The sequence below is a fragment of the Magnolia sinica genome, chromosome 10 (genome assembly GCF_029962835.1).
Source record: "Magnolia sinica isolate HGM2019 chromosome 10, MsV1, whole genome shotgun sequence".
Classification (NCBI taxonomy): Eukaryota; Viridiplantae; Streptophyta; class Magnoliopsida; order Magnoliales; family Magnoliaceae; genus Magnolia; species Magnolia sinica.
In genome coordinates, this window is record NC_080582.1 from 10,270,050 (window position 1) to 10,294,895 (window position 24,846).

Genomic DNA, 24,846 nt, shown 5'->3' on the forward strand with positions numbered 1-24,846 from the left:
AGTCGATTACATGGAGAGAAACGCTTCCTAAATCATAGGTATGCGTTTAGTTGTCGTTTTTCAACCATTTCATGAGATCTCCGGTGACAATAAGATCGAGTGGTCGGGATTTGAAGACACGTGTGGTAAGAGACTGAGGTCGACCATTCAAGCTAATCTTTACAGTCTTCCTGAGGAAGAGCTCTCTGAGCTGGACTCTTTAGTGGGCTATGGTCAAGCTTCCCTCTAATACTTGCAGTTCATGTCATAGGATCAGGTCTTCGGCATTGAATCCTTGCACCTTGACTAGATTACCGACCTACCTGCGAAGGTCATATCCGAGCACTAAGATCGAGCTCCTTTCCTTGATGGAGCATAGGTGACATCGGGGATGATTATCATATTCATCTTATCGTACAGTATAAGGACTCCCTTGTAGGTCTCCGAGCGATGCCAGTGCAGTAGTTCTGCGTTCAATCACAGAAAATAGTGGAGATTGAACGCCTACCATTGAAAACTTCTTTGGGACAAGTTTTTCGATCAAGCTAATGTAGGGGGCCTTGCACAAAACCTTAGGATCTAGCCTCCCAAAACAAACCAGAATTATGGGATAATAAAGCAATGAAATAAATTAAAGTATAAACCACACAACACAAGAGATTTTTACGTGGAAAACCCTTAAAGAGGTAAAAAAATCATGAGACCTCGTCCAGATCAACAATCCACTATGAAGTAGAACATTACAACCTTCTTCACTCACGCAGGAGTGGATAAACAATAAGAGAATAAAAGAAAAACGGAGAGATCTAACTGATTACAAGGAAGTAGAAGCGCTGAGATATCAAGTGCATAGTAGATCACCTCTACAAGCAAAATCTTCATTCCACAAGCTTCCTCTCTCTCTTTCTTTCTCTCTCTCTCACACCTTTGATAGCCCTAAACTCTTTAGCAAACTCTTGTAAAGCTTTAGGAAACCTTCTTGCATTACCTCTTGAATCACCTAGAAAATCCTAAGGACCTTTTATTTATAGTTTAGGAAACTCTCTTTCGCACCCTTGCGAAAGCCGCCTTACAATTCCGAATCCCGCACAAAATCGGACTCAAATCTGCGTAACAAGGACTGACCGTGCAAGCTGTAGGATTGGTCAAGCACTGTTCACTCTACTGGTCGAGCCGACCCTCAACTGGTCGATTACAGTTCACAGAGCTCGCTGGTCGAGCACTGTTCACTCGACCGGTCGAGTAGGCTGCAAGACTGGTCGAGCAACGCAGGGATTCTACTGTTTGTGGCATCCGAACCGCACCTCATCTCCTCTGACCTGAGGAGGAAAACCCCATCATGTACTTCATCTTCTGGCAAGTAGAGCTACCGGATGGATAGATCTCTGCACAATGGATTACCACTTTCCGGTCATTGAAGAGCACCTTGGTCATGATTAGTACTAGTCGACCACGCGACGTGCACAAATATCCGATCCGATCTCATGTTTCTGACTAGTTCATTTTTACCCATAACACTCACCATTAAAACCTTCCTACGGCCCGCCGTAATGTGTATTTGCCATCCAATCTATTTACAAGGTTATGTGGACCAAAATGAAGGGGAAACACAAATATCAGTTTGATCCAAAACTTGTATGGCCCAGGGGCTACAGAAGTTTTCAACTCTAACTGTTTAATCCCTACTTCATGATGCATTTGAGCCTTGGATCTGCCTTGTTTTTGGGCCTACATGTCGAAATCGCATATATCACAGGCTAGCTAGGTCGAGCAGTGACAGGCAGGGTTAGCATCCACTCTACATCGTCGAACATGATTCCGCTGGTCACAAGCAACCTGTGGCAATACAAACATCAGCTGGATCAAAATATTAAAAGAGTTATACTGTGTGAACTGAAAAGAGGAGATAAGAAAAATACTCTTATTACTTTGAAAAGGATGCACAATCCAAAAATACATGACCGGTCCACAACCCGAACAAGGAAAGAGAGAGTGGAAAAAGAAAGAAGATATGAAAGTGAAAAGGAAAACCTCTTTTACTCTAAAAGAGGTTTCATGTGCATTTTTACATTATTTCCATTTGTATGGTTGAAATAATGATTCCGGGTCCTCAGCCAATGATCCACAAGCGGGTGAAGCTGTCATCATTTCGGAAGGAACAACCTACTCTTCCATTTGGTAGATTGTTCCCTCAGCGTGTTTTCGGGACAATGCCATGTGGCCTATAAGAGAAGTTTGGACAACCATGGGCCCACATTCATGTGAATTTCCGAACCTGGATTACTTAGATCGTAAGTTAGGTAAGGCACACAGCGATGTTTGTGAGAAATCCACCTAATTCATTTATTTTGCTAGGTCATGTTATGACATGGCTTATAATTAAATTTGTTTATCTGTTTTGCCAACTCATGTTAAAACATAACTAAAAACTAAGACAGATTTAAAACTCAAGCGGACCACATGAAAGGAAAAAATGAGAAAAAAATTGCCTATGATTGAAACATTTCCAAGGTGGCCGAACATAATGCTTATATTCCATCCAAATGGTTTATAAGATCATTCCTACTAGATGAACTGAAAATACAAATATTAGCCAAAGCTAAAACTTCTACAGATGTAGAGAATGTTTGAATGGTTAACATCCAATCCATATTATTTCTTGTTATGTTGTCTACTTGAATTTTGCGTATGCCTTATTTTTGAACTCATATGCTAACATAAGTGTGCTAAATGAATAAGCATGTAGATTTCTCATGGAAGCAGATTCAGTAGCGAGTAACTCACTATGGTTAGCGTACTAAGTAAACTCCGTGGGGTTCATCATGATTTACGTATTTTATCCCTTCAGTTCATCCATTTTCTTAAATAGAATGTTCAAATGGACGACATCATAGGAAATAGTTTAATTGAACTTCTACTATTGAAAATTTATTAAGGCCACAAAAGTTTTGGATCAAGCTTATATTTGTGTTTTCTGTTCATCCATGTCCGTATTATTTTATGAATAAGTTAGATGACAAATAAACATCACTTTAGGGCCTAGAAAGGTTTTAACGGTGGAAATCACTATCCCTACTGTTTGTCACGGTATGATCCACTTAATCTTTAGATATGCTTCAATTTTGGGCCCAACCCCTTAAATTAGATGGAAAAATGGATGGAAGGTGTAGATAGACCAAATACATTCAAGGTGGGCCCAACAGAGTTTACCCAGTACGATAAGAGCGTACTGAATAAATCAGTACGCAATCCAATTTCCCCTCACAAACATCACCGTGGCCTCCCCTAGCTTCCTGAATTTCCTACAACATATAAGGAGCGTCCCTGCGAGAAAAAAGTCATGGGCCCATCGTGACGTCTGGGTGACATCCAATCCGTCCATCATCTCGAAACCCCGAGTGGGCCAAACCACAGGGAGGAGTGCTGATGGGATGCTCACCGTTCAAAATCTTCCTGGGGCCTACCAAACTTTTTTATCGGACTGATATATGCGTTTTCCTTTCTTCCTCATGGGACTAACCTAACGGGTTAGATGGCATATAAAATCACGGTTGGCCCTGGGAAGGTTTTAAACGGTGATGGCCGTCCCCATCTGCACAGATCCTTATGTTGTGGCCCACTCAAGAATTAGATCTGCCTAGGTTTTGGATTAACGTCCTACGATGCAAATGATGTACGGCCAGGATGTCACCCAAACATTACAGTGCACCCCGCCGGCTCTTCGTTGCACGGGCTCCTGTACAGCACAAGAGCATGGAGCTACAATTCCTCAATTTTCACAGCACACGTGCCAGGTGTATGTGTCAAGATCGGATCCATCCATCTACCTGCTCCTACTGTAGATAGAAATGCTTCAAAATACAAACCCAAATGAATCTGACCATCTAAACAGTGGCCCCTCAAACCGACGGTAGAAAACAGAAACGATGGTCAAATTTCAGTGTGGAAAATTGAAGTAATGGATAGGATTCTTTAACGAGTTTGACTTTTTGAAATATAAGCCAATCATGTTAGGCCACGTATCCAACGTGCGATACTAATATACCCATGAATATCAGCGGCGGCGGATTTGGTAAGAAGCGGATTAGGTGGGGACCCCAACACCTACGATATCCCTGCTGACCAGACTCTGTGGGCCCACTATGATATATGTATTTTATCCACTCCATTCATCCGTTTTTGCAATCTAATTTTAGGGATTTTAGCGGAATTGAAGGATATCCTTAAGCTCAGTTGGACCACACCACAGGAAACAGTGGCGATAATGCCATCCACCGTTGAAACCATCTTAGGGCCACCGTGATGATTATTTGCCATCTGACCTGGATGAATGGAAAACACAAATATCAGATTGATCCAAAACTTCTGTGGCCTTAATTAGATTTCAACCGTAGGAATTCAATCCCAATTATTTCTTGTGGTGTGGTCACCTTTAGGTTTGGATATGCTTTAATTTTGGGCTCGGTTCCTAAAATGAACTGAAAAAATGGATGGACGGGTTGGATTTTAAAAAACATATATCAAAATGGGCCCCACAAGTCAGGTCATTGGATCACCGGCCAATCCGCTCCCGATTTGGTAGGTATAGCGACGTCAGCAACATTATTTAGAACGGGAATTAGGTGCAACCCCGGGTCTAGCCATGTGGGTGCAGCCCTCACCGTGGGCCCCACCTTGATGCATATGTTGTATATCCACACTGTCCATCAGTTTTGTCGGATCATTTTATGGCATGACCATAAAAATAAATGAAATAAAGATCTCAGGTGGACCACACCATGAGAAACGGTGATCATTGGCCCCTGGAAAGTTTTTAACGGTGGGAACTCAATCCCTACTGTGTGGTCCACCTGAGATTTGTACTGCTTCATCTTTGGGACCATCCTACAATAAGATGGAAAAAGCGATGGACAGCGTGTATATACAACATATGCATTGAGGTGGCCCCCACAGCCAGAGCCAGCCGCGTGCCATTATTTGGTATGGCGCCATGATTTCCCTTTATTTTATTTCATTTTTCTTAATCTAGTTGCGCTGTCCTGTCAGGCAGGCTCTGATCCGGCTACTAGTTATTTGGGAGATTTTGGAGGTGATCCTGACCGTCCATCTAGTTGATGTCTTCAATGGATGGCATGTGGCCAAAATCACACCCCACAGAAGATCTCGTCGGTTAGTTTTTGTTGTACCATTCAAACAATTGGCACTTTAACAGCCAGTTCAATGCCTCTCTGTATTGTAATTTTCAACTGACGATAGTAGATGTTTAGAACGGCCTCGATGGACGGTCTGGATCCACAACCTCAACCTGCTGCTACATGCCATTGCATTGTGGACGGTTGCGCCTAGTGACCTTCCATCTGGTAGGTGCTATTGTAACATCCACGGTAGAAAAGGCAACGTGGACACAATCCCATCTGTCGATTAGGGGCCTTCAAAATGGACGGTGAAGATTTAAAACTGTCGTCAGGTTATAGCAAGGGTGGTCCATCCATTAGGTGGTATCTGTATTCGAGGTCTGCTAGCCACACGCGCCCTCTCAATACGCAACTTTACACGTAGCACACGTGCAAACTTGGAAAGTATTTGGAAGTTCTGAACGAAGCATAAGGTAGGCCCACTACGACGATGATTATGAAATGAAAATTTTCAGGATTGGGTAAATCTAAATCTTCAATGGTCCTTATTTTGAAACCTTTAGAGAAAAAAAAAATTTACGCACGCACACACACTCACACACTCGTGCTGTAGTGAGTGGGATTTCACCACCTATGGATACTCGAACCCTTGCCGGGTGTTGAAACTCCTAAGAGTCTGCCATCAGATCAAGAGGAAACCTAATTAGAAAGGTGCTTAGAGTGATTTTCACAGATAATATTACAAAATGGAGTTGAAAGAAATTTAAAAATAAATAAAGTAACCGAAAATTATTCAAAAGGTTAATCGGGCACCCAAATAAAATGTTGGCCGAGTCTCCACAGAACCTTAGAGTGATTCTTAGGACAAGTTATAAGTTTTTTTAAAAAAATTCAAGAGGTTACATAAAACCCAGATGGTTATAGCAATTATTAGAACATGTAAAGTATGTGAAGATCAATAACTAGGCCAAAGTTATAAATAATAAAGAATTTGTGCTATATCTACTAAATCAAATTAAATCTATCATTTAATTATCTTCTGAGTTATCAGTTATTTACATTCTTTAATATACTTCTTATCTTTAACTATTACTACCATTTATATTCTTTAACATACTTTGTAATGATAATTAAGTAGCTATTAACCCTAATTGTAATTCAAGTCTACATTGAACGAAATTCTCCATCCAAACTGACATTATACAGTTGTTCTCCATTGAATGGTAAGAATTTTCCTATCGTTTTATTTATATTAGAAAGAAAAAAAAATTTCTTTTATATGAATTATAAAAGTGTAACTCATTTTCAAAGTACAAACCCCACCATCTTACACGCTTGTATTTATTTTAAATAAGTTGCATGAGTGACTGAATAGGCCATCAATATTGTTACATCAATATAATTAACTTTTGGATGTATCTGCATACCCTAGCTCTTGTTGTCATCCTTAGCCTGTTGGGCTTGGGTTGAGCCATATTTTCAATTATTGCACGCCTCTACCAACCACCAAGATACTAAATTGAACCATGACAGATACAAACGACGGTCCTTCCATTCAAATGATAACTGTTTTAGTGGGCCATTGGATCTTCCAATGTAGGAGATTTTAGGGTTATGCTCCATCCACATGGGACTCAAACATACCAACGGTCTAGATTACCCAAGCATGCGCGTCACCTCATCCAACAGTCAGCGTTCACACCCCTAACGCCACGTGTACTTAAAGAGATAATGAAAGGGGAGAATCGATCAACTACAGCCTGATGTATACTAACGCAGCAAGCAGCACGGGTTTTCTCTCCAATTTCTCAGTATATAGAACATCAAATCCATGTAAATTGTGGACCGCACGATGAATATCAGTTTACAAGAAAATCAGACGAATCTAACCATCAAAAAAGCTATGAAATCGAAATTAATAGATAGATGATGTTATGATTAAATGTACATTCGTGGCCCATTTGATGTGTCTATTATCCAATTCATTGGATAAAAAAGATTTTCCAGATGTAACCCGAAGTATACATGGATGAGATTTTATGAAAGTTTGAAATTTGGCTGGAAATATGGTGCTACGTACTAAGTTAGAATGCAGCCGGATGTAGCTGATAGTTCTTTCTATTAAAAAGCAAGAGAGAGAGGGATTTCACACACTTGCACACGCTCTCCCTCTCCATGGCGGGCCGAAGAATCTTCTCCTCTTCTCTACTGATACTGCTTGAAGGTTCTCTCTCTCTCTCTCTCTCTCTCTCTCTCTCCTCTCCTACAAGGGAGTCCATGCCCAAGCCACCCCATGTGTGAAAGTGGCGAGCGAGTGATAGATCCAATCCGTCCATCAGATGGGTTGGATTGTGAAGTTTCCTTTCCATTAAAATAGAGCCTTTCCACTGTCATCTGAACTAAAGATTACCAAACAAATGGATGGATAAAAAAATATTATCTTCTTCTTTTACTCAGTCATTTTGGGCCGTCCTGATTTTTTGGTATAGGTATCTAGACATTGGGGCCCACCCGATGGACGAATTAGATCTTATGTTCGTGTATTTTGGTACATGGAAGGTGTAGATGGGCTTTTTTTATACACGCGCGCTTGCCTAGCAAACCTTTTTTATTTTTCTCGAGTCTTGCCTTTTTTCTGCGGTTTGTTGTTTTGTGATCAATGAAAGTGCTGACACCTCCACTACCCACGTCGGTGCTCCCGAAAAGCTATGTGGGCCCCACCATGATGTATGTGGTTTATCCGAGCCGTCCATCCATTGTCACATATCATTTGAGGCACTTCGTCCATCCATCTGCTCAAAATTGAGAGAGATCCAAACCTCAAGTGGACCACACCGAAGGAAGCAGTGGGGATAATGATCCCACCGTTGAAACTTTCCTGGGGCCCACCGTGATGTTGATTTTCCATCCAACCTGTTCATAAAGTCAAATAAACCTGGATGAAGAGAAAACACAAAAATCAGCTTGGTCCAAAACTTATACGGTCCTCATGAAGTTTCCAATGGTGAGCATTCAATCTCCACTCTGTGGTCCACATGACCTTTGGATCTACCTTGTTTTTGGGCTTATAAATTAAAATGATCCGGAAATTTTGATGGACGGCGTGGATGAAACACATATATGATGGTGGGCCTACAGAGCTTTTATAGCATGATGTCCGTTACCGAATCCGAGTCCCATACAGCCAACCTGTCACATGTGTAAGGGTCACCTACTCTACACGTGGCATGTTTATCTCAAATCCCAACCGGCCTAATGGTGGGAACACGGTAGATTCGACATGTCCTAAGAATCTGATTGCTTGGACAAATCCTGATCACTGATTTTTGGACATTTCTTTGCTGAATTTGGACCGTTTAATACGTTTGTTTTCATCCGTCCATTAAATGTCTGATGCTTAAGCAGTTCTTATCATGTTTTTGGTATAATTTTTGGTTTGCGATTCATATACATCGGGTCCCACCATTTGAACGGTTCAGATTTGAGGTATATGCCATGCGTACGGATGAGCCCTCACCTGCATCTTAGCTACAGTGCTTAGGGCTGCGGTGCAACAAAGCTCCATATGTAGGACTCATGGAGATCCCCTACCCCTAGCGCTAAAATCCGGCCCGTCCATTCATTAGACGGGCCCCGTCATTGAAATCGATGGACAGCCGATGGCCTGACTCACTCTACAGGTGGCCCCCACCTGATGAGTGTGTGCCAGCCTTATTTCCGTGTTAGGTGATCTTCATGGTGGACCCCACCTTTTATCACGGCTCTGATGTTCCACACGTGTGACACTTTGGTGGGGGAATATGGAGCTTCCACTGAAGTCAATCACTCACAGTGGGACGGCTCTGATGTTCCACACGTGTGACACTTTGGTGGGGAATACGGAGCTTCCACTGAAGTCAATCACTCACGGTGGGTGGATTTCAATCCGATCATTCCTCGGGTGAACTCAAGCGCACTTTTTTGGCCCTTGCATCTCACACGTGTCAAAAGGTTAACAAGATCCAAACCGTTCATCAGGTGGGTCTTATTTCGAATATTCCTTAGCCCAAAAATCAGGGCAGTCTGCCCATAAGGTTAACCACACGCGTATACGAGAAACTGATGAATGGCCCACCAGATGAGTGGCCGGGATGATTTTCAGGACATCACAAGTTCATGGTGGGCCGCACACGACGAATGTCCCAGATCTGACAGATGGACCCATTGTTCAGAGATCGAAACGGTCCATGTTGTGGGCCCCACTGCAGATGGAAGAATCCTAAGCCTTTCCATTCATTCAACCAATAGAAGGCCAAACATTCTGTGGCTAAGATCTGCAAACCAATAGAAGGGAAATCATTCTCTGCCTGAAAACTGTGTTGACTCAACCGAGTCGACTCAGTCATGGTTGAGTTCTGGTTCGTCTGGTTACACACTTCTTCTGCTGTTTTGGCAATCTGTAGTAGGTCTATTCACTAACCGTCGAATGTTTGATGAAATACATGATCAGGCAGATATGCTAGATGGGGGAGAGGCATCTGTCGGTTCGGAACGGCTGCTGCAATTGAAGAACCAATCACCCCACCTGTTCAAGTGAACTATACCAAGCTGCTAATCGACGGGCAGTTTGTAGACTCAGCATCAGGTGGAAATTTCATACTTCATCTCATTAAAGATTATATAATTACCGTTTGGCTACTCACTTTATGATTTCCTTTTGTCATGATTCAATCATTTCTTTAAGGAGTTTAAAAATGATGCACCTGATGAGGTTGATCACTGTCTTCCTCAGGAATAATTACTCCAAATCCACATAGCTTCCATGGACTCCTCATAGATATTCCTAGAAACCACAAGGGATGAAAACAGAAATAATTTCTAATAATTGAAATGAATTGATTGATGATATTAAAAAATAATAATAATAATAATAATAATAAACGAATTTACAATCCTTTATATGATAAGCTTAAACCTAGGACGAAGTTTTAGTCTCAAACTCCAACTCAAACTGCCTAAAAATGTGACTTACTATAAATAATAAACTTACTATTTATAGATGATTATAATTCTCACTAGACCACATGGTTTCCGGCCAAAAATAGTTGAGTGTCCAACTTGACTTAAACACGTTGATCTCATAATTTTTCTAAGCCTTTACCTACTGTTTATAGGAAAAACCCTTTTCATTTTGGGCACAACTCCTAAAACTCTAAGTATCAAGAGTTATGATCGAACTAAAACTTATTATTTATAGGGAAAACAAAAATAAAATAAACTTTCCACCATCAAACTTACTATTTATAATAAAAACAAAAATAGAATGGACTTTTGACTGTTAATCTGATGGAATGGAATCTCGCAAATCCAGTGTAGATACAATTGTTTTAAGGTTCTAATGGTCCTGATCAGCTCCACCTCTGATCGGGCCTCTTTTGGTCCATATTGGTAATGAAAGTGTCTGCGACTTGCTCTACATCAAAAAACCAGGCGAGTCAAGCTAGGACTCAGCCGGGTCAACCTGACTCAATCATTGGGTCAGGAGAACCAAGGATGCACAGAATGGCCTGATTTCCTGAATCAAATCACAACTCGGTTGAACCAATCATTAAAATTTTTCTTGTAATCATCCATTATTATTATTATTATTATTATTATTATTATTATTTTTAAATCATGAAGCCTTCGATTTCTGAAATTTTTATTAGAACTGATGGTCAGAGTTTTGTTTGGTCACAGGGAAAACCTTTCCTACATTGGATCCTAGGACAGGAGATGTGATCACTCATGTCGCCGAAGGTGATGCCGAAGACATCAACCGGGCCGTCTCCGCCGCTCGTAAGGCCTTCGATGAGGGACCATGGCCAAAGATGACCCCATATGTAAGATTTTATCTAAAAAGCTCATTTGGGTCCCACTGTCCATCACCCAAATTTTTATTTATTTATTTATTTATTTAAATGTAACTGATCAGATGATCTTAACCATCCAAAAGAGTGATACACACATGAAATGTCCACCAATCCGATGGATAAGATCGTCCAATCTTTGCGACAGTGGGACCAACCTGATGAATTGAGATCATGGATCATTGTGTTGTGTCCAGGAACGGTCACAGATACTCTATCGGTTCGCAGATTTGGTAGAAAAGCACAAGGATGAAATTGCAGCACTTGAGACTTGGGACAGTGGGAAGCCATATCAACAGGCAGCGGCGGCCGAAGTTCCGATGATGACGCGTTTGTTTCAATATTACGCCGGTGGGAGAAGAATTTCAGAGCCATATATTCTTGTTTTGTATGTTTGATGAGAGGAATGATCAACTACAACTGATTGCATGTGAATTTCACTACAGAAAAGTGTCCCATCATGATGATCTTTGAGTGGCAATGAGGCGATCCACTTATCGAGCGGACGACATATTTTAATCAAATCAGACCATCTTCCATTGTTTTCTATACATGGTGGCCTGCTTGATGAGTGGACAAGACCATAGCTTGCAAACCCATACGCGGCTCATGACTCAGTCACTCACTGGGTCGAGTCGACCGGTGAGTCCCTAGTCAACCAGGTGGTTCTTCTTCTCTACTCTTGAGATTTACCCAAATTCCATTTTTTTGACTCAGCTGGCTCATTGAAACCAGACCGAGTTTCGAGTCGACACAGGAAAAGAAGGCCTAGTTGGTTTAACTAACCCAGTGAGTGACCAGCACCATGACCTTACCAGGTTTGACCCTCCTGGTTTGCAAACTATGGATATGATTGATTTTTTTACAATGGGCCATCTCCATGGTGGGGTCCACCTTACACATGACTCAGATGTTTGACACAATCTAGGTATGTTGACAATGTAAGTTCACATGCAATGGCTGTTAGGGAAGGTGTGCCGTAACGGACTTTATATAATAGTAACAATGGTTATCTTGACAGCCTTTATGGAAAAAAATAACCTGATGTTATTGCTCCCATATCTGTTATAGCAGTCTTTTTCTTCTTTTTTTTGGATTTTTTTGTTTTTAAGAAATAAAGAGACCGTAACGGTAATGGTGGTGGCTGCTATGAAACTGATGTATTTTTTTATTTTTTTTTCATGATATTGTATGAAACTAATGTATCTATAATGGGCTCTTTTTGGGAAAAAAAAAAAAAATCTGCAGGTTGGGCAGACAAGATTCATGGTTTAACGGTCCCTGCGGATGGACCGTACCATGTACAAGTCCTACATGAGCCAATTGGTGTTGCTGGGCAGATTATTCCATGGAATTTTCCACTTATCATGTATACTTGGAAGGTCGGTCCCGCGTTAGCCACCGGCAACACTGTCGTAATCAAGACTGCCGAGCAGACACCTCTGTCGGCGCTGTATGTATCCAAACTCTTCCATGAGGTATTCAATGATATTTATGGAAATTATTTCATACCTCATTTTGCATTGATCCAATGTGGGCCCATCATTTTTCATGTATAAAAATGCTTAGATGATCATCTTTCTATTTTATTCTTGTTATTATATGTTACAGGCCGGACTCCCCGAGGGTGTTCTGAATGTGATTTCTGGATATGGTCCCACTGCAGGTGCAGCTCTTGCTAGTCACATGGATGTTGACAAGGTATTTTTTAGCTTGCCTATGTACATATGAGCACATGTACCAAAATGGCACATATGTGTTAGATTCGAGCTTTTCATCAGGTGGGCCATATTGATTGGATCTTCTTGTTAGATTATTTGTGGACCGTTCATCAATGATCTGAATCGCGTACCTGAATGGGAAGCCATTCTCTTTGACAGTTGATGGACGATGGAGAATTAGTATGAGGATGGATCTTTGATTTTCCACACTCTACCCCTTTTGGAAACCACTGCAATAGTACTTAGGTTTTCTAGGTGAACTACTCCTTCAGAAGTTTTCACACTGGATCTGAGTTTTAGGGTTTTCACTCAAAAACCCCAAAACTCAGATCAACTCGGTGTCCAACTGAGTTGAGTCAACTCGAAGCGTCGTGAGAGTCTTTGCTTGACTCAACTTGATATTTAATAATTATATTAATAATATTGAAAAATATATATATATAAATTGCTTAAAACAAATAATATATAAAATTCAAGAAGTAAATGAGTCATCGACTTGCGGTGCGCTGGCTACGAGTATGGTATACCAAATCGGTTATGTAACGGCCGTTAATACAACATAATGATCGTGATGGTTACACGTTATGGGGCCCAAATGGTTGTTATGGCGTTACAGAGAAAATGGTTGTAGCATCTTATAATGGCCCCATGCCGGTCCCATAACAGTCTATAATGGCCTCGTAATGGACTGTAACGCCCTGTAACACTTCAAAAATAGTTTTTTTAAGGGTTGTAATGGCTATTACGGGAGTTATAATAATCATTATACTGCCGTATCATAACAATAACAATACGGCCACCGTTACCATTATGAAACACCTTGGCTAGGCGTGATTCAAACCATCGCGAGTCATGTTTAATGCACCAAATCACCAAGTTGAATTGACTCAGCCGAGTTGCCAGTGAGTCATCGAGTTTTAAACGCATTGTACTATGTAAATCGGCCTATTAACTCTAGCTCTTGTTTGTTCTTTCCCTTGCAGCTTGCTTTCACAGGATCAACTGATACTGGCAAGATCGTACTTGAATTAGCGGCAAGAAGCAATCTCAAGCCGGTCACGTTAGAGCTCGGAGGGAAATCTCCTTTCATTATATGTGAGGATGCTGATATTGATCACGCTGTCGAGTTAGCACACTTTGCTTTGTTTTTTAATCAGGTCCGTCTGATCGGTCGTTGTAACGACATGTTTGATTTTGACGAATGCAATTTTATTGACAACTAAAGCTTAGTTATCTGCAGGGGCAATGTTGTTGTGCTGGATCTCGAACATTTGTACATGAACGTGTATATGATGAGTTCGTAGAGAAGGCGAAAGCCCGTGCTTTGAAGCGTGTTGTCGGCGATCCTTTCAGAAGTGGCGTGGAACAAGGTCCTCAGGTTAGTTACCGATGTGCCGCTACTCTATTTTTCCTTGTAGGTGGGAAATAACTGTCCGAATCATGGTTTTGAATAGCAGTTTTGAAGCTGAGTCAAGAACACACCTGGACTGAGTCAGACTAAGTCAGACTCATTCTGACTCGGTCCGGTTTGGAGTCTGACTCACCCAATGACTCATATCATTCTCGACTGATACCGAGTCAACTCGGTTTTAGGCAATGTTTTAAACCATGTTTGGGATAGACGAACAGGCCGGGTTAGAGCCGGTGGGTCAAGCTTTGTCGAAGCCCGAGCTCAGCTCTAGCCTGTGACTAGCCAAAATAGTCCAACCCAAGCCTAGCCTGAAATGTTTATGTGGGTTGTAGCCTAAACCTGAGGGTTGGTCTAGTTGGAGTGGAGAGAGAGAGAGATGGGAGGCATGGGTTAGAGCATTAATGTGAGTAAATGAGGATTTTTTTTTTCGCATACATTGTGTATGTTATAAAATTGCCTACAAAGCCCGGTCAAGCTAGACTCCAACAAAATTGATGTGATATATTATATACGGTCCGAAATCAGCCTGATTTTTAAGCCTGAGCCCGGGCCTTGGGCTTGGCATGCAAATGGGATAACACCCAAATGCAGCCTAAGGATCTATTTTGGCATAAGCTTAAAAAATGACTTCATCTCATTTTAGTTAATGGAAACCATGCATGAGAAATAATACCTTAGAAGTACTGTAAACTATAGTGCTCCTAGTTGCATTAAGTTGTAGAGAGACCATTGGATTGTCCGATCCATTGATCTAGACTGTTCATTAGGTTTAACGCACTTTTCATGGGCAAGCATGCAAGTATCACACCAATCCGTTGAATATTAACCATTCAATCAATGGTCTTTGACATGGAAGGTCAAGATCATTCTACAAAAATAGGTCCGATCAACAATTTGATCCATCTATTTTTCAGAGAGCATCATGGATTGCTTATGATTCTAAAGAGTTGCTTAAGCAATCATAGCCCTTTCATCCATGGCTTGGAAAAAAGGTTGGCTGTAGAAAATAAATTGGATCATCCGATCAGTGCGAGTTTTGCATGGTAGCTTGAGCAATGTGTTTTGAACTTAATAGACAGTCCAGATCAATCGACTAGACTTTATAACTAAACTGATGCAACTAGGAGTATTACAACTTATTGTATTATGAGAGATCTGGACCATCTCCCGTTATGTATTAAAGATCATGATTATTGGTTATCAATATCATCTCTAATATATAATTGCAATTAACTAAAATGAAATGAACTCATTTTTAGGCGTTTACTATGTTGTATTTTGTTTTCAAATAATATTAAATTTTGATTTTTAAATTTTCGGTGGTTTCCCTGCACATTTAAATTTTGGTGTTTTTGAGGTGTGGGTTTTATCCCACATTGGATTTGACAAATAAAATTCTCTTGTATATAAGATAGGCTTTTTGCCTTGGACTTGAGCCCCTTTCAGGGGACATGTGAATTTGGTCCTTGGGGGGGGGGGGGGGGGGGGTGGCGCTATGCCAATGGCTCTAATCTATGTTATTGACCACACACGCACAAGTGCGCTGAGCCGAGTTCGAGTCTGTGTCCGTGTGCGCGACGCGACGGGACGGGCTGGGCTGGGTGCGGGTGTGGTGTGAGTGTACTCGCGTAGGTGTGTGTGTGTGTATGGGTACTTGCAGGACTTTATTTGCGAGAGTATACTCGCACTTGCGCTTTTTTGTTTTAAACCAGAGAGGTGTGTCCATTCCAGTAGGTCGCATCTGTTGGGTTTAAACCCAACGGACCTAATCCTTTATAAAGGGTGCTTATGCACCACTTCGGAGTCTATATAAAGACTTCTGATTTATATTTGCATATACGAAAATTATTTTCTTTTATAAAACTCTCTCTGATATTCTGGTTTAAGAATTTTAATGAATTCATCGCTGAGTCAACTCAAAACTTTCCGATTAAACTACAAGTGGTTCGAGCCCGCGTACAATGAGTACACCGCTGGGACCGGGTCATAGTCGTTGTATCCTGGAGGTCGATTGCTCTGGAAACCTGTTGCACTTGGGACGCTGTCCAAGGGGAGCAAATTCGATTTCAAGCCGAGTGACTCAGTCACGCCTCGACTCAATTCAATGAGTCCTCTTTCTCAAAATTTTATTTTCTTTTTTGTTTCTCGATTTTAATAGTCTATTTAATTTAACTAAATATTCCAAGAATCTTGAAATCGAATCTGTTGAATTACATACACTATGGCTACCATAACAGTAAATACTTCTGCTGAGTTAGCCAAAATTGAACCGTTTGCTGGACAATGCTTTAAACGGTGGAAACAAAAACTAATGTTCGCACTGACCACCCTTAAAGTTTCATACATTTTATCTGAATCATTTATTATAGATCCAACAAATCAAACTGAAGTAAAAGATGAAAATAATTGTAAAAATTATATTTTAAACTCTTTATCCAACGAATTATATGATGTGTATGCTTCTTACGTGTCTGCTAAAGACATATAGACTGTTTTGGAAAAGAAATACATATTGGAAGATGCAGGCTCTAAGAAACATGCAATTGCTAATTTCTTTCATTATGAAATGATAGACGATAAACCTGTCACTAATCAGATTCATGATTTTCAAAATCTAGTTCACGAACTATCAATTAAAGGAATTAAATTGGATGAAGTGCTTCTGTTAGAAGCGCTAATAGAAAAGCTACAGCACTCCTAGAAAAAAAATATAAGAATAGAATGGAAAAAAAAACGGTATTTCTTTGGAAACCACTATCGTACACATACGAATAGAGGAGACCAATAGAATCAGAAACCAAAAAGAAAATGGAAATGAGATAGATTCAAAAGCGAATGTGGTGAAATCAAGTCAAGCAAATAATAAGAAAAATGGCAACTGTCATAACCATGGCAAACCTGAACATTACGCAAATGAATGCAGGCTCAAAAAGAAGAATGTAAATAATCAATTCAAGAAAAATGAAAATTGCTACAACTGTAGAAAGTCAGGGCATCATATTAAAATCTGTTGGCTTAAGAAAAACAAAGATAAGTCACAAGCTAATTTTATAAAAACAAACAATGAGTCTAACATGGTAGTAGCTGTGGTATCAGAAGTCTTTCTTGTAAACAACTTGGAGTGGGTACTAGACACTGGTGCAACTAGGCATGTATGCAAGGATCGTAGCATGTTTATCTCCTCCCAAGTATTAGGAGATGATCAACAGGTGTTCATGGGTAATGCTAGAACATCTCCGGTTGTAGGGAAAGGGAAAGTACTACTGAAACTCACTTCTGAAAATACTCTAATGTTAAATGATGTTCTACATGTGCCTGACATTAGAAGAAACTTGGTCTCTAGTTCGCTCCTCAATAAGGCTGGTGTCGAGTTAGTATTTGATTTACATAAGCTTGTAATGACTAGAATGAAACTTTTGTTGGTAAAGGATACTGTAGTGATAGTTTATTTATTGTAAATGTATCCAATGATAATAATAAGAAGACATCTAGTTCTATTTATATCGTTGAACCTTTTTATCTATAGTATAGTAGATTAGGTCATGTGAATGTAGTATCTTTGAAAAAAATGAAAAGATTATATTTATTACCTAATATATCTAATGAGGAATTTGATAAATGTGAAACATGTGTAGAATTAAAATTCATTAGAAAACCCTTTAAACGAATAGAACGATCCTCTGTTCTAGTAGAATTGATACACAATAACTTAAGTAATTTTAGAAATCACATGTCTAGAGGCGAAAAAAGATATTACATAACTTTTGTAAATGACTACTCTAGGTTCACTAGAGTCTATCTGTTAAGAAACAAAGATGAAGCTTTAGATGTTTTTTCTAAATACAAAATTGAAGTTGAAAATCAATTAAATATAAAAATTAAAAGACTTATAACAAATAGAGGAGGCGAATATGAATCTTCTCAATTTAGAGAATTATATGAAAAGAGTGGAATAGTTCACGAAACTAAAGCTCCTTATACACCAGAACAGAATGAAATAACAGAACGTAAGAATAGAACTCTAAAAGAGATGATGAATGCCATGTTAAATAGTTCAGGCTTACCCTCAAATATGTGGGGAGAAGCAATTTTATTAGCTGGTTATATCATAAATAGAATTCCTTCTAAATCTTCTAAACAAACACCTTATGAACTTTTGAAGAATCATGTTCCTAGTTATAAATATATTAAAGTGTGAGGGTGTCTTGCTAAAGTAGAATTGCTTGAAACTAAGAAAATAAAGTTAGGCCCTAAAACGACCGACTGTGTATTTATAGGTTATGCACAAAGCAGTGTAGCCTACAGGTTTCTAGTTTTAAAAACTAATGATAATATTCTACATCTTAATATAATTATAGAAGCTAGGGATGCAGACTTCTTTGAGAACGTATTTCCTATGAAATCTAAATCTATAGGAATAGAGGAAGTCAATGAATCAGATATCGCGTCTACTAGTAAAAATGCTTACAAGAAAGTAGTAAAAGAGATACAACCAAGAAAAAGTACTAGGGTTAGAAGAGAAATTAATCTAGGAGATGATTTTTTCACCTTCTTAGTAGAAGATAATCCTACAACCTATACAGAAGCTATTAACTCTCCAGATGCAACCTTTTAGAAGGAAGCAATAAATGATGAGTTGGAATCTATAATATCTAATAACACTTAGGAACTTATACATCTACCATCTGTAAACAAACCAATAGGCTATAAATGGGTGTTTAGAAAGAAACTAAAATTAGATGGAACTATTGATAAGTTTAAGGCTAGGTTGGTAACGAAAGGCTTTAAATAAAAGGAAGGAATAAATTACTTTGATACATATTCCCCTGTAACTAGAATTACAACTATCATAGTCTTAATAGCGATAGCCTCTATATATAAATTGGTGGTACAATAGATGGACGTTAAGACAACTTTCATAAATGGAGACTTAGAAGAAGAATATATATGGAGCAACCTAAGGGTTATAAGATATCAGGTCAAGAAAATAAAGTATGTAAACTAATTAAATCACTATATGGTTTAAAACAAGCTCCTAAACAATGGCATGAAAATTTTGATGGTGTTTTAAAATCAAATGGTTATCATATAAATGATGTAGAAAGATGTGTATATAGTAAAGTTTCTGAAAATGATTATATTATTATATGCCTTTATGTTGATGACATGCCTATTTTTGAAACTAATATTAAATTAGTTAATGCAACTAAGAAATTCTTATCATCTAAGTTTGACATGAAAGACTTAGGAGAGGCTAATGTAATCTTGAATATTGAAGTAACCAGGAAAGATGGTGTTATTATATTATCACAATCTCATTACATTGAGAAAATATTGAGAAAGTTTAACCATTTTGACTGTTTACCTGTCAGTACTTTTTATAATTATAGTATGATTCTCATAAAGAATACAGAAAATAGTGTATCTTAATTGGAGTATTCCAAAATAATTGGTAGCCTCATGTATCTAACAAACTGCATTAGACCAGACATAACTTTTGTAGTAGGAATGATAAATAGATATACACATAACCCTAAAAAAGAGCATTGGAATGCTTTGTTTAGGATTTTAAGATACCTAAAAAACAGTATGGCCTATGGTTTACATTATAATGGTTATTTTGCTGTATTAGAAGGATACAGTGATGCTAACTGGATCAGTGATTCAGATGAGACAAAATCCACCAGTGGATATGTCTTCACTTTAGGTGGAGAAGCAGTCTCTTGGAAGTCTACCAAGTAGACATGCATCGCTCAGTCAACTATGAAATCCGAGTTTATTGCCTTAGAAAAGGCTGGATCCGAAGCCGAGTGGCTTAGAAATCTCTTAGCTGATATACCATTGTGGTCAAAGCCTGTATCAGCCGTGTCTATTCAATGTGACTGTCAAGCAGCTATAGTAAAAGCAAAGAGTAAAATATATAATGGAAAGATTAGGCATATTAGACTAGACACAACATAGTGAAACACATGTTGCGTGATGGAGTCATATCCATTGACTTTGTGAGGTCAGAAAAGAAGTTGGCAGATTCTCTAACCAAACGACTATCTAAAAGGCTAGTCAATGATACATTGAAGGGAATGGGGCTGAGCCTAATATATGAGCTGTCAGTGTCGGCAACTCAACTTATACAAGTGGAGATCCAATGAGATAAGTTCAATGGGTAAACAACAAGATACGAGATAGACGATTGCACTGAATTATATGAGCCCCTTCTATGGTGTACAGTGTGAGTAGCAACGCAGAAGGATGAGTTTTTAAAATTCTTAATGGATCCATACTCATATATTTTGTGATGTATACAGTTGTTGCATGTTGCATACACTTGATAGAATTCACCTATATGGGTGTGGAGGTGGAGGCCGCTTCCTATGAGAATCTAGGTGAATTCTCTAGAGCACTCTTGAAATCTAGATAATGGTGTATGGCCGAAACACATCGAACTGCAGAATCACTTGCAGAGGAAGAGTTATGTGAGTGGCATGTACTTGCAGTTTACATTAAAAGGATTTAGGTTCAAGACTATAGTGTCACTTGATTCCTGTATACCTGTCTTGCTTACTCTAATGTCAGTTCAAGTCTATGGTAACACCGACACTATTGTACAACTATTACGCTTTAATCTGAAAGAGTTTTATTCTAAAACATGTGGGGGATTGTTGTATTTTGTTTTAAAATAATATTAACATTTGATTTTCAAATTTTTGGTGGTTTCCCTCCACATTTAAATTTTGGTGTTTATGATATGTAAGTTTTGTCTCACATCGGATATGATAAAGAAAATTCTCTTGTATATAAGATAAGCTTTTTGCCTTGGGCTTAAGCCACTTTCAGGGGGCATGTGAATTTAGTCTTGTGGGGGGGCTATGTCAATAGCTCTAATCTATATCATTGACCACACACGCACACACGCGCCCGAGTCGAGTCGTGCCGTGCCGAGCCGAGTCTGTGTCTGTGTCCGTGTGCGCGACGAGACGGGCTGGGCCGGGCATGGGCGGGGGCGCGGGTGCAGTGTGAGTGTAATCGCGTAGGTGTGTGTGTATGGGTACTCGCAAGACTTTATTTGCGAGAGTATACTTATACTTGCACCTTTTCGTTTTAAACCAGAGAGGTGTGTCTGTTCCGGTAGGTCGCATCTGTTGGGTTTAAACCCAATGGACCTAACCATTTGTAAAGGGTGCTTATGCACCACTTCAGAGTCTATATAAAGACTTCTGATTTATGTTTGCATATACGGAAATTCTTTTTTTTTATATAAAACTCTCTCTGATATTCTGGTTTAAGAATTTTACTGAGATCATCATTGAGTCAACTTAACACTTTCGGGTTAAACTGCAAGTGGTTCGAGCCCGTATACAGCGAGTGCACCGCTGGGATCGGGTCATAGTTGTTGTATCCTAGAGGTCGATTGCTCTAGAAACCTGTTGCACTTGGGACGCTGTCCAATGGGAGCAAATTCGATTTCAAACTGAGTGACTTAGTCACGCCTCGACTCAATTCAATAAGTTCTCTTTCTCAAAATTTTATTTTCTTTTTTGGTTCTCGATTTTAATAGTCTATTTAATTCAACCAAATATTCCAACATACTAAACATGCCCCTAGAGACTTTGGCTATCATGTTAGTCCAAATCCCATGTATTCCTACTCTAAAGAAATGTACATCTCCTAATGAGGAAATCAATTTTACTTCAAAAAATCTATCCTAAATTAGACCATCATGCATTTATAACATTTTTGAAATTACGAGTACAATTTTGGTAGGTTAGGTTAGGTTGGGTTGACTTGGGTTGGGGTCAATTCAACCAAATTCCACCCAAAATGTAGGGGTGTACGTTGAGTCAAACCGAGTCGAGCTGGACTTAACTTGACTCGGCTCGACCACTAGCTGACCCCAACTTGAACTTAGCTCGGCTCGGTCCTCAAGCTTGACTGGCCAGCTCAGCTCGGTTCGATCAGCAACTCGGGCTAGTTCGAGCCAAAATCGAGCCTCTATGGCATTTTTACAAACACACGCGCACTTTCAATTTCTCACTATATGTAAAACAGCAGTAGCTGTTTACAAGTATTTCATCAAACACCTTGTAAGCAACATCAAAGTCAGGGAAAAATAGTATTTGTTTCATATACATATCTTCCTTGCCACTAGCCGACACTTCGTTGAGTCATTTCATCAGACACTTGGTGAGAAACATCAATATCAGAGTAACCGAGTCACCGAACTAGTTTGATCCGAGTTCGATTCGAGTTGGGGTTTGATCCGAGTTGAGTCAAGCTCGAGCAAGCTTGAACTCGAAATAGCTAAAAAAATCAGCTCGAACTCAGCTTTGAACCAAGTCGAATCAAGCTTTTTCGAGTTGAGTTGAGCAAGCTAATCGAACTAACTCAGTTCGTGTACACCCCTACCAAAATGTATGTTAGAGTATATTAGGTAAATTAGGATATTATCTCTTTAATTAATATGTAAGCTAGACCCAACTCGAATTCCTCCTCACTCAACCTAACCTGACCCAAATGCATGTAATCATTCCTAACATGACCTAACCAAATTTGCTCAACCCGAACCCGATCCATTTGAAACCGGGTTGGCATTTTACAGCACGAACCAAGCTCACGGACTTGCAACCCAACCTGACCCAAACCCAAGTTGAAACCCCAAATTTTCTTAAACCTAATTCAACAAGGAATCCCAACTTTAATTCAATTTCAGAAAATCATAATCCTAACTAGGATTGTGAAATAACAAAATGAAAGCTACAAACATACTCTCTGAACAATACAAATACAATTGTATGAAACATCAACGTGTATGTATAGATGTCAAAATGTAAGCTATCCACCGGGCCGCATTCCCATCAAAGAATGAATGACTGGTAAATGGCTACGATGATGATGATAACTGCATTTGTTTCATTTACTGCCATTGATAATGTGGACCATTTGAATGTCTCAGATTGATACAGAGCAATTTGAAAAGATCATGAAGTATATAAAATCAGGCGTCGAAAGCGGCGCTACATTAGAAGTAGGAGGTGAAAGATTTGGCAGCAAAGGCTACTATATTCAACCAACTGTATTCTCCGATGTCAAGGTAAGATTTTCTCTACTGTAATCACAGCCGCATATCAACAAACTAATAGTAGAATATATGATGTTGGTACTTGAATGGAACTGTTGATCGAAAGTCTGTGTGGAAGATGGAGCCCTCAAGATCTGACGGTTTACACGATATGGGACCTCCACAAAGACGAGAATGAACAATCAAGGTTTAGCGGTCCACCTAACTTCTATTGGAGCAGATGGGTCTAATCACCCCTGTAATTCTACGGTATACATGGCTTCGGATTACGATTTATAGCTTGAATCGTTGAAAGAAAAACTAGATGAACAGACATTATTCTCTCTACTTTGGCCTGGTTGAAAACTTGCCATTGCTCCGTTTGGAGAATGTTTGTTAAGCATGCCACTGATCAGATGGCTACCACTGTTCAAAACATATAGTGGTCTATCTATAGATCACCATCCATGTTGAGGGTTCTGCATGTTAGCATTTCACTAGTGGTACTAACTAGAATATATGATTGTCTTGATTAGGATGGCATGCCAATAGCAACGGATGAGATCTTCGGCCCAGTGCAATCCATCTTGAAATTCAAGTGAGTTAAGCATAATCGCTTCCCAAATCGTAGTAAGGTCCACATGTGCAAGATCAGAGCCATTCATTAAGTGTTGGCCCTCCATGTAGCTAATATGCTCAAAGATCACCTCATGTGATCATCAGGTGGGCCATAACAGTAACGGTGACAGTTACCATTACGATCAGAGTGCAGAGAAATCGAACAACGGTCCAAATCATGTGTACGTTGTGGGGCACCTAATGATCAGATGGGTTTTATCTAATGACCGAGGATATCCTGATGAGCGGCTCTGATCTTGCACACGTGCACCACATCACTCGCTTCTCTCACGTTTGTCGTTGATCATGGTAGGGAACTTGATGAAGTGATCCAACGGGCGAATTCCACTCGCTATGGGCTGGCTGCGGGAGTTTTCACCAAGAGCATTGACACAGCCAACACACTCACACGTGCGTTGAGGGCAGGAACGGTGTGGATCAACTGCTATGATGTTTTCGATGCGGCCATTCCTTTTGGAGGGTTCAAAATGAGTGGCCACGGTAGGGAAAAGGGCATCTACAGCCTTCAGAACTACTTGCAGGTGAAGGCTGTTGTTACTCCCTTGAAGAACCCAGCATGGCTATAATCACTCGTTCACCGTACATGTGGCATAGTTGTGCATAATCCAAACCGTCCAAAAACAAGTGGTATTGTAAATGAGTTGCTTAGACGGTCTGGATGATCCTAACTTTGATTGATGGGCATGTCTATGCTAAGTTACAAGTGATGAATATTTCTCATTTTAACTGTCCACTTGATACCCACCGATCAGCTAGTTACGGCCATCCTTTCGGTGTATTTTTGGAGTTATGAAGCAACTGGAGTGGGGCCCATAATTTGGACGGTTCACATTGAACTTTTAATATTGTAATAATGAAAGACAATATTAGTGGTTTTATCATTTATGTTGTAATCTGTAAATGGGTAGTTTAATTGATGCACCTGCAAGGAGGTTTCGGGCCCCACGAACTGCACACGTGCCAATCTGGCAACGTGTGTGGGAATGGCCGCATCAGATGGTCTCCACTCAGTAGGTGA

At 39.7% G+C, this 24,846-nt stretch overlaps 1 protein-coding gene across 1 annotated transcript; it reads left to right on the top strand.

Moving 5' to 3' along the window:
* Positions 1 to 7,251: 7,251 nt before the first annotated feature.
* On the top strand, positions 7,252 to 24,709 carry LOC131257948 (benzaldehyde dehydrogenase, mitochondrial-like). Its single transcript, XM_058258926.1, has 11 exons — positions 7,252 to 7,338; positions 9,604 to 9,738; positions 10,833 to 10,975; positions 11,200 to 11,353; positions 12,251 to 12,480; positions 12,614 to 12,703; positions 13,707 to 13,880; positions 13,964 to 14,101; positions 23,085 to 23,222; positions 23,726 to 23,787; positions 24,121 to 24,709. Exons 1-11 carry the CDS (start codon positions 7,290 to 7,292, stop codon positions 24,392 to 24,394), a joined length of 1,587 nt encoding a protein of 528 aa, XP_058114909.1. The 5' UTR covers positions 7,252 to 7,289; the 3' UTR covers positions 24,395 to 24,709.
* Positions 24,710 to 24,846: the final 137 nt, after the last annotated feature.